The sequence below is a fragment of the Octodon degus genome, unplaced genomic scaffold (assembly GCF_000260255.1).
Source record: "Octodon degus isolate 3935 unplaced genomic scaffold, OctDeg1.0 scaffold00018, whole genome shotgun sequence".
Taxonomy (NCBI): Eukaryota; Metazoa; Chordata; class Mammalia; order Rodentia; family Octodontidae; genus Octodon; species Octodon degus.
Genome location: NW_004524594.1, coordinates 16,997,760 through 17,012,703, shown reverse-complemented (window position 1 = coordinate 17,012,703; position 14,944 = coordinate 16,997,760). Strand labels below are relative to the sequence as shown.

At 46.3% G+C, this 14,944-nt stretch overlaps 1 protein-coding gene across 3 annotated transcripts in view; it reads right to left on the bottom strand.

The window, feature by feature from the left end:
- Positions 1 to 14,944, bottom strand: part of Kcnq1 (potassium voltage-gated channel subfamily Q member 1) — a 339,994-nt gene that overhangs the window by 169,388 nt on the left and 155,662 nt on the right. For all 3 annotated transcript variants that reach the window (XM_004627089.2, XM_023710529.1, XM_023710528.1), the window contains exon 11: positions 8,645 to 8,765. In XM_004627089.2, the coding sequence (XP_004627146.1) occupies positions 8,645 to 8,765 (121 nt within the window). The remainder of the gene's footprint in view (positions 1 to 8,644; positions 8,766 to 14,944) is intronic.

Below are 14,944 nucleotides of genomic sequence, written 5' to 3'. Positions count from 1 at the left end.
CTGCTCTATTAGCAAGTCACTGCTAGAGCTGCCAAGGACTGGCACCTCAGCTGTGGCCCCTGCCTAGGATGTCGTACTTGGCTTATCTCTAGAAGGTCTGTTTCTAGAAAGCTGAGTGAGGCTACCATGAGAGGCCACAAAACTGGGCCACTCTGCTTCATGGGCAGACAGGTCAGCCTTGCCCAAGGCCCTTGGCTTCCTTCCTGGTGGGACTACTGTGTCTGTAGTATCTATAGAGGCTGGACTCAGAATTCCCCTTGCAGAAAGTAGCTATCAGACCCACACGATCGGTATCCAGGCCATCCCATTATGCACAGCTCCCTCCTGTGCCAAGGATCATAGAAGCCCTTTGTTTCAGCGCTTCCTCATTGCTGACCTCCCAACCCTCACGACTCCAGCCTGTCTTCTGCCAGAGACTCAGTCTCCTCTAAGTGAGAATATGTCTGGGAATGAGCCCTGCTTCTGCCATTATCTCCTGGGTGACAGTAGTCTTTTCGTTTGGGAGGCTTCAATTTCCTTGTCTGCGATCCTGGGTGACTGACCTCCTGGGTGCTCTGTAGCCTCTGAGTCTGTGACTGTTCTTCTGCTGTCCCGTGTGGTGGCTGCCCTCTTTTCATTGCTTACTTATAGATTTTCCAGAGACAGAGAAAAGCCACATTGATCCCCCGTCACATGCAGGGTTAAGGGGAGGCAGGACACATAAACCATCCTGCTGCTTACTCTGCCTCGAGGTGGGTATCAGCACTGGCAAGTAGGCCAACTGTGATAAGGCCAGATGACATGCAACTTGGGTATCTGTGACCACCACAGAGCATGGGCCTGTCACTTCTTCCTCACGGTGGCTCCCCTGCCAACCACGCTAAGACTGGAATCCCAGGCCTCTAGGTACGTCTTGTTAAGGATGGTGCTTGATAGCCCAATTTGACAACCTAATTTGTATCACATGGAAACTCATAGCCCAGTAGTTTTAATTAGATGTTTTTTGAGATAGGGTCTCAGTACATAGCTGATCTGATACTTACTGTGTAGCCCAGGTTGACCTCAAATGCATGGCGATTCTCCTGCCTCAGCCCCGAGTGCTGGGATGACAGGTGTATATCACCATGCCCAGCTGGATTTTGGCTTTTTTTGAGACAGGCTCACCATGTAGCTCAGGCTGGCCTCAAGCTTGTAAGTCCTCTGTTTCAGCCTCCAGAGTGCTGATTTTATAGGTGTGTGTCCCCACTGCTGGCATGACCTGGCAGTTGTAAAAGCTCTCAAGCCCAATAAGCGATGCCCCCACAAGGTCTGCCAGTACAGCATGCTATTTTATACTGGCTAACATTTATCAGGCCTTTCTCCAAGTCAGGTATATGGCTGGCTACCTGACCCCATGTCCTTGAGCACTCACAATTAATATATTGATAATATATCCCCAATGTATGCAAAAGGAAATTGCAGCTTACAGAGGTTAGGCACAAACCCTGGGGTTGTGTGGGTAGGATGAACGACCTGGCCAGGGCTTCCTGGGGACACTGTTCCTCCGGCTGGTGAACATATCCCAAGCCACACTTGTCAGCTAATAAAAAGTCAGTCTGACAAGCTGATATCTAGCCCTATACTGAAAACTGCAGGACACAATAAGAAAGATAAAAGATGACCTAACTAAATGGCAGAAGGCCATAGTTCAGGAGCCCTATTAATACCATCTTGAGATCTATGCTCCTGTGCCCATCTAGAGGGCCAATGCAACTCTAGGGGACATTTTTCAATGGAAGCTGGCAAGTATATGGTGAGACAGAATAAACCCAGGCAGTCATGAGGAAGACCAACCAGAGCCAGGATGCCCAGCTGTCAAGACCTGTTAGCAAACTACAGTGACAACAAACTATGGCATTGGCCACAAAAGAACTCAGATCTGACCAGTGGAACTGAGTAGGGTCCAGAAATGGAGTCGATAGCGAGCTGATCTCATGTTGATAGTGAGTTGATTTACAATGACGCTGATACCATAGGGCAGTGGGGACAGCATCGTCTTTTCAATAAAGGGTGCTCAGTCAAACTGGATAGCTAAGTTTGGATAGCAGGAAAAACGTACTTTGACCTCAGCCTCACATTGGACACAAAAATCTATTCCAGATGGACTGCAGATCTACATGTGAAAGGTGAGCTAATAAAGCTTCGGAACAAACCAGAGTATCTTTATGACCTTGGAGTAGTCAAAGTTTCTTAAGTAGGACATAAACAGCACTATCCAGAGAGGAAATGTTTGATTAACTGGACTACATTAAAATTAAGACCTTCTGTTCTTAAGACACCATCAAGGGGGGGGGGAAGGCAACATGCAGTGGGGGAACTAAATTTGAAATACACACACACACACACACACACACACACACACACACAGAGACTCATATCCAGGATATCGGGTATGAAAAAATACAATGAATTACAACTTTGTTAAAAAAAAGAAAAAAGACATGCCCTACATGAAATAGGCAAAAGATATGGGCATTTTACAAAGAATGATATATGTGAGCAAATAAGGGCATGGGAAGGGGCTCAACTTTATTACCTGTCAGGATTACTACAAATTAAAGCGACCTTTTGGTGTCAGTAGATATCCACCAGCAGGGTAGAAGGAAACAATGAAAAATATCAAGTATTTGTGAGGATGTGGAGAGCCGTGAAGGCTCAATCGACACTCACCTGACAATTGCAGTGTAAATTGGGATGATGGTTTCAAGAAACTGACAGTATTTGTTGACAGTAAGTTTCCAGCAATTATCAGTTCTACTCTAGGCGTTTATTCAGCAGAAACACAACCCTGTATTTATATGTAAAATATTCTTAGCAGCCCCATACCAGAAACTGTAGTGGCTGCAGGTAGTGGAATGAATAAACAAAGTGCAAGCCAGGTACTTCGTGGAGTGCAGATGGCAAGGAGCATAGTGGGGCCGCTGCTCTCTTCAGCCTTTTGGGTCAGACACAGAGTACACACTATGCGATTCTATTTTTGTAAAACTCAGAGACGGGTAACACCAACTGTGGTTGCTGAAAGCTGGATTTGTGGTCAGTCTTGGAGTATCAGTTAAAGAAAGTGGGAGCCTGAAGGGTGTCCTGGAGGTTCTGGTGTTTTCTGTGGGTGTTCTTTTTAGGGGTCTCAGATGGGAGAAATGCATCAAGCTTGAGCTTAAGATCAGTGTGCTGTGCCTTTTCTGTGTGTTCAACTCTAAAATCTTAAAAAAAGTTCCCTGTACATGGAGTCTTCCTTGAGCCTAACTGGAGAGATGGACAGGTCAGTGCTAGGCATTGCCTCTTGCCTCCCCCAAGAGGATGCATTCCTCAAGCCCCCAGACCATGCCACCTTGGAGCTCTATCTTTGGCTTCTCTGTGACTCAGACTCCCATCCAGCCCTAGTAGAGCTTATGGTGGAAGTGTTTCAGACACCCTTCCCAGCAACCCTAGGAGTGCCTCAGGATGCCACTAGTTTATCATGTGCACTCACTTTGTTCTTCTGCTTCTTCCATGGCGTGGATATTCTCTTCATTGTATCTTCTGGTATGACCTGTCTGACCAAGGAACTGTGTACCATCGTGGCAAGGGGGCCAAAGATGGTGAGGACTCATCCTGGCCAAGGAAGTGAGAAACCTTCCTGCTTTCCTTGCAGACAGTATAACTCCCCCCACCCCTAGCTCCTCAGAGCAGCAGTCCCATGAGGCCACAGCATCCTTCTCACATGCTGCTTAGAGGGAGAAAGTGAAGCTCAGAAAGGTTAGAGGGCCAACGGGGGCTTCCTATAGCTGGGCCATTGCAGGCTGGGAGCCAGATTGAGAGCGTCCAATTCCCAGTCCTGTCTCATTCCCACTGAGCCACTCTGCCTTGCTTTTAATTTAATTAGGAGAATTTTTAATCCCTTCGTGCACTTCAGAGACGGGTTTGAGCCTAGCCGGGGCTGTGTGGGGCTCTGCCAGGGATCCTGTGACTCACATAGCCCTGTGCAGCCCTCCCAGCCAGGCTCCCAGGGGGCTTCTTTGGCACCTTGTGCAGACAAGGGTGGTCTGGAGCCTCAGAGGAGACAAGATACTGATTGGGGAAGGCACACTGGTGTTCTGTGTTCTTGGTGTACTCGCTTTCTATCTCCCTGGCCACTGGACCCAGAACCTTTCAGTCCTCTCCTACCAATGCCCGCAGGTCGAGAACCCAAGTGAGAAATGTGGGTGGTTACTGAGGTGCATTGGCTAGTGCCTCAGCAGGTCCTAGGGTCTCCAAAATGTCCCAGGCAAAGCTGACCCCACCATAAGAGTTAGACCCCAGTCTATGGAACTGAGTTTAGGGCTAGACTTGTGACATCTGCCTCTATTTCCAGAAGGTGTGGGCCAGCCCTGGCCTCACTGACAAATACAAAATTCAAGAGACATTAGCAGTGATGTAGATGAAAGCCAGGCCACAGTGGCCTCACTGGAAAAGAGAAACTTGAACGTCTTGGCGTGAGATTTTGCAGGGTCCAGGAGAAAGTTGAAGACATGGAAATTCTAATTAACGCACACAGGACTGGTTTTGCTCAAGGATTTTCGAAGCTGTCATGTCGTAAGAGAGCGGGCAAGCACATGCTCGCCAGGGAGGGGCTGACAGTCACCTGGTGGGTTCCCTGCAGTGCCTTCGTCTGTAAGCTCACTTTCCTTCTGCCTTCTTTCTACCCCTCTGCTTGGTCACGGTCAACAGGGTGCCCCTTGAATGTCCCTTACAAGCTTAGGGAGTTGGTAATGATGAACGGAGGATCACCTGTCCAAGTGCTGTAGCAGAAAAGATGGAAGGGCCAGGCACCAACTCAGAGACCCTTCTGGCAAGCCATATGATGAGCAGGGCTGAGCCACGGGCTGCTGGGAGTGTGGTGGGCGTGGCCTCTTGGTCCATCCCTGTGCACCTAATGGGCCAGATGTGTGGTTCCAAGCCAGTTCTGTCCAGCTCACCAGCTGGGGAGAGGGAACAAAGGAGGACTTAACAAATGTGGCTGTGGGAAAAGTACACGCGAGCCCTACCTGCAAGGCCTTGAGCTCGGAGGTTCAGAACTCTGTGCCACAAGCCCTGGGTCAGCATGCATGGGAGGCACCTACATCCCTTTCTTCATATCCTCCTGGCAGGGCTGAGGAGGTGCTCTTTGCGTGGAGTGAGGTGTGGCAGTCCTAGGAGCTACTTTGTGCCTGGAGTTTTGGGAGTAATGCCCTGCTTCCTTCCAGCACTGAGAAAAGTGCTCAGGTTCCTGGCATTTAGGACCTCAAGAGCCAGAGAAGGCTGTAACTCTTCCGGCTTTAAGCATCTAGGAATGCAGTTCTTGAGGCAGGGACAGTGGAGCAAATGCTCAAAAGATGCTAGGATTCTGATGGCCAGATGAGTGCCAGGGTGTGGCAGATGACAGGATACCTGTATTAAGGCACAGGGACATCTCAAGAGCAAGAGTGTCAGGCTGGCCAGATAGCTCAGTGGACTAAAGCACCTGCTTAGGCAGAGCGCAGCAGCAGGGGTTCGATCCCTGGTGTGCTGTGCCAGACCTGCCCGTGAGATGTGCCAAGATGCAATTCAGACTGGGTGTGGTGACGTGAGCCTGTATTCCCAGTGCTTGGGAGACTGAAAACAGGAGGATCACAAGTCTGATCTACGTGAGACCCTGTAGACCCTGTCCTAAATACATCTGTGTCCCTCTCCTGCTATCAATGCCAGTGACTCTTGCTGTTGCTGGAGAGAGGACAGTAGTAGTAGGTAGAGCAGGATCCTGGGAACTCATTTTGGTTATTGTTGGGGTATAGAGCTCCCCTTCTCTCACAGAAGTCCCTCACATGCTGCCCACAATAACTTCCATCTCTAGTCACTCTCAGAAACCTGAGGTGAGACTTTTAATGGAGGACTCAGGCTGTGATTAGGGCCAGAAGGGCTCCCTCAGCACTGTCAAGACTCAGGAGGACAGCATCTGAGAGAGGTGTGTGTGTGAGGCTGAGGGCACTCGGGCTGAGGGCTATGTGGGAGCTGCCTGGACTTGCCTGCTGGGCTGGGGCTGGCAAAGCCATAGTCCCCCCAGTATCCTGTGCTCCACTCCCTACTTGCCAGTGAACCCCTAGTTTTCACCAGGCCTGCTTGCTGACTCTTTATCCTCGAAACTACCACTGGCCAACAGGCCCCGGAAAGAGGAGCTTTGCCCAGACCCAAGGACCTTCCCGTAATCAAGGCTGTGGTGACCTCACCTCCCTGGGGCCCTGCAGGCGGGGAGAGCTTGAGATGGAAACAAAATGTGTCTTTATTTATGCTTTTAATTTGAATTCTGGAACTGTCCCAGCATGGTAATACATTTAACATCAGTAAAATACTGAAGAAAAATAGATTTGGCTTTAGGCAACCACCTCCCACCCACTTTGCCCCCTGTGAGACCTCTGTACACATCCCTGTCCTTTGCACACACATCAGGGCACGTTCCTCTCTTCCTAGTGCAAGTCCATAGGGCCAGCTGCCCACAAGAACTGTGTTGCATCCCTGAGCAGATGGAGCCTGGTTTAATTATGGGCATCCATCACCAGGCACACTGGGTGGGAAATGGAGGAATGTGGCCCCAGTGTGGGCATAAAGGCCTGGCTACCCGTCCCATGGGCAGTTGGGCTGTGCATCAATATGGTGTCCACTGTTGCTCACCTGCTCCCCCAGGATGGAGTGAGCGCTGAGCTCTGGGGCACCTGGTTTGCAAGTACTCAAATACTTTGCTATACCTGTGTCCTGCCCTATTTGCTAGGGCTTCTTGAAGGGATGCCACCCAACTTCTGAGGATTCTTGTGTCCAGATTCCTTGACACCTCAACTCTGATCAGATCACAGCCTTTTGCTAAAACCTTGTTCTTCCTTCTCCCATCCCTTTCCTGTAGCTTTCCCTTCCCTGCAGAGGAAGTCATGGCTATGCCAGGGCCTAGCTAACAGTAAAAGTCCAAGAGGCTAAGCAGTGTATCATGAGAAGGGCTTATTGTATGCCAGGACTACAGAAGGCAGAGGACTTGGGTTCTTCTGTCCTAAAAGGGACACAAGAAACTTAATGGTCACCTGAGCCATGAGCCCACACTTGCTTGAGCTTGCACTTAAAGTTGCCTTTCAATTGGTTGGGCAGCTTCTGGCTCTAGAGGGCTCAGAATGTGCCAGTGGCAGAACGAGTAGTCTTTGTCCCCAAAGGAGTAATTGCAGGGTAGCTGAAGGTTTGATTATGAGCCACGTGGGTCTCCAGTTATTTACCACTCTCCCCTAGACCTTCATGCCTGGTTTGCACAGGACCCAAGAGCCGGCAAAGCCTCACTGTCCTGGTTATGAGAATAAGGACAGTGTTCTACAATTGGAGACGAGTGGCCAGAGGACAAGAAAGGACAGGCTGAGTGGCCTCAAGAGGCCTAAGTGGCATCCTGTGGCCTAATGGGGTTCCCAGAATGCTCCTGGGTGGTGCCACTCCTGCGCAGGTGCTCCTTCCATCTCGCACATAGCACCAGCCCCTTTGGGGAGCTCCAGTCTTCATCACTTTGGGATCTCCTGTGCCCTGTACCTGGCTGGGAACCTCAACACTAGTCAACCATCTGTGATTCTGGACAGCTATGGGAGATAGTGGGCAGGTCGTTTGGTCATAATTACACCTTAGGACAACCAGTCCTCTCCTCCAGAGTAGCTTCATTTTGGCCCTCCACTCTGCTAATCCCAGCACTGTGAGTTCCAACTGCCTTAGTCTAATTGGCAAGACCAAATCCACCCCTGGCTGGTAGGAAAAGCAAAAGGCCCAGGGCCTAACTATGACAATGGTGCGCACAGTTCATTCAGGACAATCTCCTGACCGCCAGAGAATCAGAACAAAACACACTAGAGAAACACCAGTGAAAGTCCTAGCAAGTGGCCCTTGGAAGGACTGAGAGTGTGTCCTCACATCCTGACACAAAGACTCTTCTCAAGGAAACTCCCCCCATGGGGGCATGGCCAGAACGGGCCCAGTGCCCCACTGACCCCACTGTATTACTGTCACCACTGGGTGCTTGGTTTGGATCCCTGAGTCACACATCACAGGGGAATCACACCATGGCTGGGCACCAGGGATTGGCCTGGTGATGCCGTGCTGGCGGGGGAGGATGGCATGTATCCCAGGCCAGCTGTGCCTCAGGGGAGGCCAACTGGAAGGCGTGGAGAATCAGCCATTTCCTCCACCTGAAGGAGCCCCTGAGGACAGCAGCGGCAACTGGCAGACAGCACCCGGCATCTGCCCCAGAGCTTTGGCCAGGGTTCCATGGGGAAATGCTAAAAAACAAAGTCGACTCTTTCTGGGGCTGGGGGAGGGGACAAGGGGAGAGAAAAACAATCTCAGACTCTCAAAGCATGAAAACAAGTAGAAAATGATCAGTCTGGTTTTTCCATAAGTCAAAACAGGGGATCATGTTTCCAGACTCCACGGGAAGTGCCCTTCTGCCCGGTGCCTGGCACTAGGGCCAGACCTGGCCTCTGGTGGCTCTGGGTTCCTGAAGGCAGGCAGTGGGTGCTGAGTGCTAGGTGAGTAGACAGCATCCTAGCACAAAAACAAACCTACCTTAGCCCTGTGCCAAACTGTCCCCTCTGAGCCCCATGCCCCTCCAGCCCAGCCTCTGTGAGCGAGGGGCACTCACTGTGACACGTGGGTGATGGGGGCCAGCAGTGTCTCCCCTTCTAAGTCCAGGTCCTCAGCGAAGCTGTTGGTTCTCAGGAAGTGGGCTGGGCTTACTTCCAGCAGTGTGGGGCTCTTCCTCACTGTAGAGAGGGTGGATGACAGCACATTAGACCTCCACTTGGGGCTGGATGATAAAGGGGCCTCAGAACTGGGCACAGATGTCCACCCCCACCTCTGCTGTGAGAGAGACCTGTGAACTATGAGACTCGAGTGGGAAGTAGAGATGGTACCCAGAAACTTCATCCTGGGCATTGGTGTGACATGAGGCAGGGGAATGTTTAAGATGGTTCCAAGTACCAGAGATCTCAGTGTCCAAGAATGGTAACTACCTGGGGTTGAACTCAGGAGTCCAGGACTCATCCTACCTCTTGTTCTGATCTCTCTCCAGCTTCCTATCTGACTTTTGGGTCAAGAATGAAACATGGATAATAGCCACAGATCTGGTTGAGACACTGGCTTCCACTGCAAATGCAGTTATAAAATGGTAGGGCTGTGGGCCACGGCAGTAGAACCCTGTACCTACAAGTCACAGGGCTACCCCTTTACTTGGCCATGATGCCCTGTCCACTACCTATACCCCTAGGGAGGTAGAAGAATCATCCCTACAACTCATATTCCTGGGCAATTGACACAGGACCTCAGAGGATTGACCCATTTTTTATTCACCCTCAACTTAGTAATTCTTAGCTTACTCTATCATGTGAAGCACTGCAAAAGAATTCAGTACTCCCAAGAAGTGGAATGACTGATTCACAATAGCCCTCCTTTTTCAGTGTCATTACTGTTAACCTCTAGCAGAATCCCTAGCTCCTGCCCCACTGTGCTCATGAGAATACACAAGCTAGGCATGAATTGCCTTTCAAACATGCAGGACAGCTCTGGTTTTATCAGTTTGCTCCTGTTACTGTGCAACACACTCATGCCTCCCTCTAAGTATGGCCAGATGGAGCTGATGACCATTTTAACAGTTCCACAACAGTTCACTGCTTGGTACTGCCACATAATAAATTCATCCACTGTGTACTGTATGGAAATTCAGGCTCTTTGAGTTCTAAGCCACTTCTTCAGCAATGATGCAAAGAATACCCATCTTTATTTATAAAAGTTGATGTACTGGAACAAGGCAAGAGGGTGTATCTTTGTTTTTAATACATGTTGTGATTGCTTTTCTAGTAAGTTATAGCAGCTGACGCCCCTCCCCCAAGTCCCCATGCCCAAACTGACTGTCAGCACCCTTTGTAGGTCTTGCCAAACACAGGCAAAAACTGAAGTCTGTCTCATTTTTACTTGTACTAAATGTCTTTGGTGAGTTTGGTGGATATTTGGCTTTCCTTTTGGAGAACTGCTTTTTTATTTATCTGTTGCTAATTTTCCTTGTTGCTTTTTAAGAAAGTTTTATAAATTAGAGATAATAAACTTTTGTTATATAAGGTGAAACTATCTAAGTCCACCTTTGATCTTTTAACCTTAATTATATTTTTATCATAGAAAATGTTTTTTTCTTTTACAGTGATACATCTTTGCTTTATGAAAAAGGAAGATTTTTCCACATCTAAGTAATACAACTGTCTCTTAAATTTATTACTTATATAAATGTGTGAATATATGTGTATATATATGTGTAAATTGCATTTAACATTGTTGTCTAATTTGAGATATAGCCCACAATAAAATAAAAATTTGAAAGGTAATATATATAATTTTGCTAAAAAAACTAAAGTCAAATGTAAATCCATAAAACTTTTGAAGAAAACAGAGGATCATTAGAACCTTGGATTTGACAGAGAGATTCTAAATACGATAGCAACAGCTTAACTGAAAGAGAAAGAATCAACAAATTGTACTTCATCACAATTAAAAACATTTGCTATGTGACAGACTTTCATGGAATGAAAGGACAAACCACAGATTTGGAGAAAACATTTTCACTCACTTTCTGAATCACTGACTATATCTAGAATAGGTAAATAATGCTTGTAATTTTATTTTTTTTCTTTTTTATTTTTTTAAATTTTATTTATTTATGTGTGTGTGTGTGTGTGTGTGTGTGTGGCCAGCTCAGCCCACCAGGGGGCGGGGCTGGCTGGCATGTGGTGCTGGGGGATTGAACCGCGGTCCCTGTGCTTTGCCAAGCTTGTTCCAAGTAGGCTCTCTAGACCACTGAGCCATCTCACCAGCCCCAATGCTTGTAATTTTACAATAATAAAGCAAATAGTCCATTTTTAAAAAAATGCATTGCAAATGAGCATATGCAAAGGTACTCAGCCAACAACAACAATCACTGGAGAAGTATACAAGTGAAATCCACAATGCGCTACCACTATAACCTTGTAAGAACAGCGAAATTTCGAAAAATCAAACCCTAACAGTATAAGGTTGCAGAGCTCTCTAGAACTGTCTCACATGTTGGTAGCAATGCAAAATGACACAGCCACTTTGGAAAACACTTTGGCAGTTTCTTAATCCCTTTCTCAGATATTTACCCCATCTGAACATTTCTATTTGTGCATAAGTGTATGTAGCAACTTCACTTACAATAGTTGAAAACTAGAAATAACCAAGATGTCCTTTGGCAGGTGAACAAACCAACCATGTTGCATTTGTTCCATTCATGCAGTGAAATACCACCAAGCAATACAAAGAAGTGAACTAATGAGTCATGTGGCAACCTGGGTGAAACTCAAGTGCATCTTGCTAAGCAATGAAAGAAACCAAATGCAAAAGGGCCAGCCAGATAGGTCAGCAGATTAAAGCGCCTGCTTAGGCAAGACACATGGACTGAGGTTTGATTCCAGGCGTGCTATGCTGGCCCACAGTTGAGACTGGGTGTGGTGGCGTACACCTGTAATCCCAGTGTTTGGGAGGCTGAAAACAGGAAGATCACTACGAGTTTGATCTGTGCAAGTGAGACCCTGTACTAAATACATAGAAAAAAGAAAAAAATATATATAGAAACCAAAGGCAACAATATTTGCAATATAGGTTCAAATTACAGGACATTTTAGCACACAGATTCATGGCTGCTAGCAGTGTGGGGCAGGAGGACTCCAAAAGAAACTTCTTGATATTGCAGTGGTGGATGTAATACTTAAGATAACTGTCAAAGCCCACATAACGTAACTCTCCAAGTGAATTTTCATATATATGAATGAAGAATCAACCAGAAAGCACTATACACTTTAAGTGTTTTATACAAGGGTACTTCCTGTACATCAGGGTTCTATCAGTAAATAAATGTACTACAGAATAGAGGCCAGGGCTGGGACCAGGAGAACAAGGATGTTCTTTGTAATCAGAAACATCAGTGTAAACTCAGCATTGTAAACTCAGAATATATATTTATTAACAGCATACATTGAGAGAAGGTAGACACTGATACCCTCAGAGCTATGAGTATAACAAGTGTCCACCTCCTGTCTACTAAATACCACGACTGCTAAGTTCTCTAATATAAAAAAACGAAGACTCTGAACAAATGGGTGATTTCTAAGCCTTAACACCAGGAAAATATAAAATGGATCCGAAGTATTGTTTAGTGCTGGAAAGGAAGGAAACACAAAAATAAACATAAGAGAATGATGGGGCTTGTCAAATGGACAAATACCAAACAGTGAACAAAGCTAGACTAAGTTGAACAAAATAAGAATGGACTTTGATTATAAGAAAGATACTCCTTAGTCCACAAGGAGCACAACATACTCCTTAACTCCAAATAGTAAGTGTTCAAAGACTGAATACAAAAGAAATACGCCACAGTAATATTTGCTGCAGGAAAGATCTATGAATGAATACTGAATTTAGTAGGTGAAACTTTGAGGAAGAACTTTAAAGTAACTCACGTGAAATGTTTTCATTGCTGCAGGGGTTTCAATACATGTTCATATAATCTTGATACCCTTACGCAAGATGCAGAGCCGAACTTACCACCCTTTCAGTACGGGCTGGAGTTAAATGACTTGCTTCTAAAGACTAAACTATAGAGAGTGAAAAATAGCTCACATACAATGGAGGAACCTGGCCCCTGCCACCTTAACCACATGGCTGAGATACAATGAGAAAAACATCCTGCCTCTCCAAACCCATAACCTTAGTATAATCCTGGGAAAATTCAGACAAACCCAAACTGAGCCAACACTGATAACTGACCAGCATTCTTTACAAGTGTCAGCCTCATAAAAATAAGACTGAGTAGCTGTCACAGATCAGAGAAGATTAAGATCTGCTACCATAAATAAAGTTAACGATGGATCTGGATCCTGGATCAAAAAAGTACATTAGTAGTTAAACTGAGGAAATAACTGTTGCTTAATAGGGTTGTATTAATGTTAATTTCCTAGTCCTGGTCAATATATCAAGGTTATGTAAGATGCTAACACTGCGTGAAGCTGGTGAGCCCAAAAGTATCTCAGGTATTTAAAGATAAGTAAGAACTATGGAGAAAAGTATAAAGCCTCAATCAGAGACATTGAAGAAGACAAACGAATGGAGAAGTATGCCTTCATTCCACTGACAAGAAGATTCAATACTGAAAAAAGAATCCCAAGGCTTGTGCGTGGAGGTGTTCACTAGCTGATTCCAAAATTCATTTGGAAGAGTAAAAGGCCAGCAATTGGTGATATGCAAGAACAGAGCAGAGAACTTGTTTTACCAAACACCAGTGCTTCTTCCAAAGCAATAATCATGAATGTGGTGCTGGTGCAAGGAGGATGAACAGGCTTGTTGGACATCACTGAGAATCAGGAGATAGTCCCCACACGTGGACTCTTGCAAGGTTTCTGGGGTCACTATATATCACTGGAGAGAATGGACTTTTCAATAAGAGCTACTACATATGTGCATGGGAAAACATTAAATTGGAAAAAGGATTTTTTTTTTTTTTTTTGTGTTTTGGTCCTTGAATGCCTTCAGGGCACTTTTGCATGGCTGGAGTGTTGTGGGGATCGAACTACAGCAAACTGAGGCTGCCAGCATTGTGGAAGCAGCCACTTAAAGAACTGAGCTAGGGCTGGGCCCCCCAAAAATGGAATAAGGAATTTTTTTTTTTTTTTGTGGGAAAAACATTAAATTGGACCATTCATTTCCTCACATCACACACCAAAAATTCCTTGGCATTCCAGGCGATCGAAGACCAGTTATAAAAAATAAAACAATAAAGCCTATGTGATTGAATACAGAGTATCTTCATAATACTCGGATTAGGAAGAATTTTTTAAAACCAAGAGTAATAACCATAAGGGAAAAACTCATTAATTTGATTGCATTGGAGTTAAAACTTAATTATCAAGTTACATTTTAAAGAGTGAAAATACAGGCACAAAAGAGTAACACCTACACAATATAAAGAACTGCTATGAGTCAATAAAAAAAAAAATATATAAGGAACCAAATTAAGAGCAAGAGACAAACAGCACATCCTAAAAGTGGAATCCAAAAGGCTGATGAGCATGTGGAAAGGTGTTGTGCCTGACTAGCAATCAAGGAAATGTAAATAAACTCAGGAGCTCATGGTCCATGGGGGCCAGTGGCAGACTTCCAGCAGGAAACTGCACAGACATTACTTAGCTGCAGCCAGGAGAAGGGCTCTGAGTGAAGGGCTCTGTGCCCATGACATGCTTGGAGAGACCAGGCAAGGACTGGTAAGCCTTGAGGAATGTGTGCACATTCAGAGGCCCACAGGTCTGGAACCTGGTGTGAACATTTTATCGCCCCCATTTTAGAGGCTCGGGGCTGAGATTCAAATACCCTGGGTTATATTATACAGTTGTCAAGTAAAAGAGCTAAAACTTCATCCAGGATTCAAATGTTCTTTTGGAAAATAAGAAAAAGAACACAAATACATATTTCAGTGTCTGCATCACTTGTATACAGAATGAAGGAGCGGCTGCGAGAGGGGCCTGCTTTACAAACACCCAGGATGATAAGTGCCATCTCCAAAGCCCGCGGGCCAAGGCTGAGCCACTTGACCCCTGAGAAAGCCCTGCGCTAGTGTTTTGGGAAATTAAAATGTGTACATCAGTTGGCTGCTCAGAGCGGGTGGGGTTTGCACCTGCCAGAGAGGAATGCGTGCTCTTTGGTTTAATCCTAGGAATAGCACGAGGGGCCCTGCAACAAGGGTCAGAGAGAGGTGCTCCACAGGCTTTTTTTCCAACTCAAAAGGAGAGGCTGCTATCTGTCAGGCCTGTGTGTTGGAGACTGTTGGGTGTGCCTGTTACTCCACAAGGACACAAAAGACCAGGCCTGCTACCTCCTCTTCAGTATG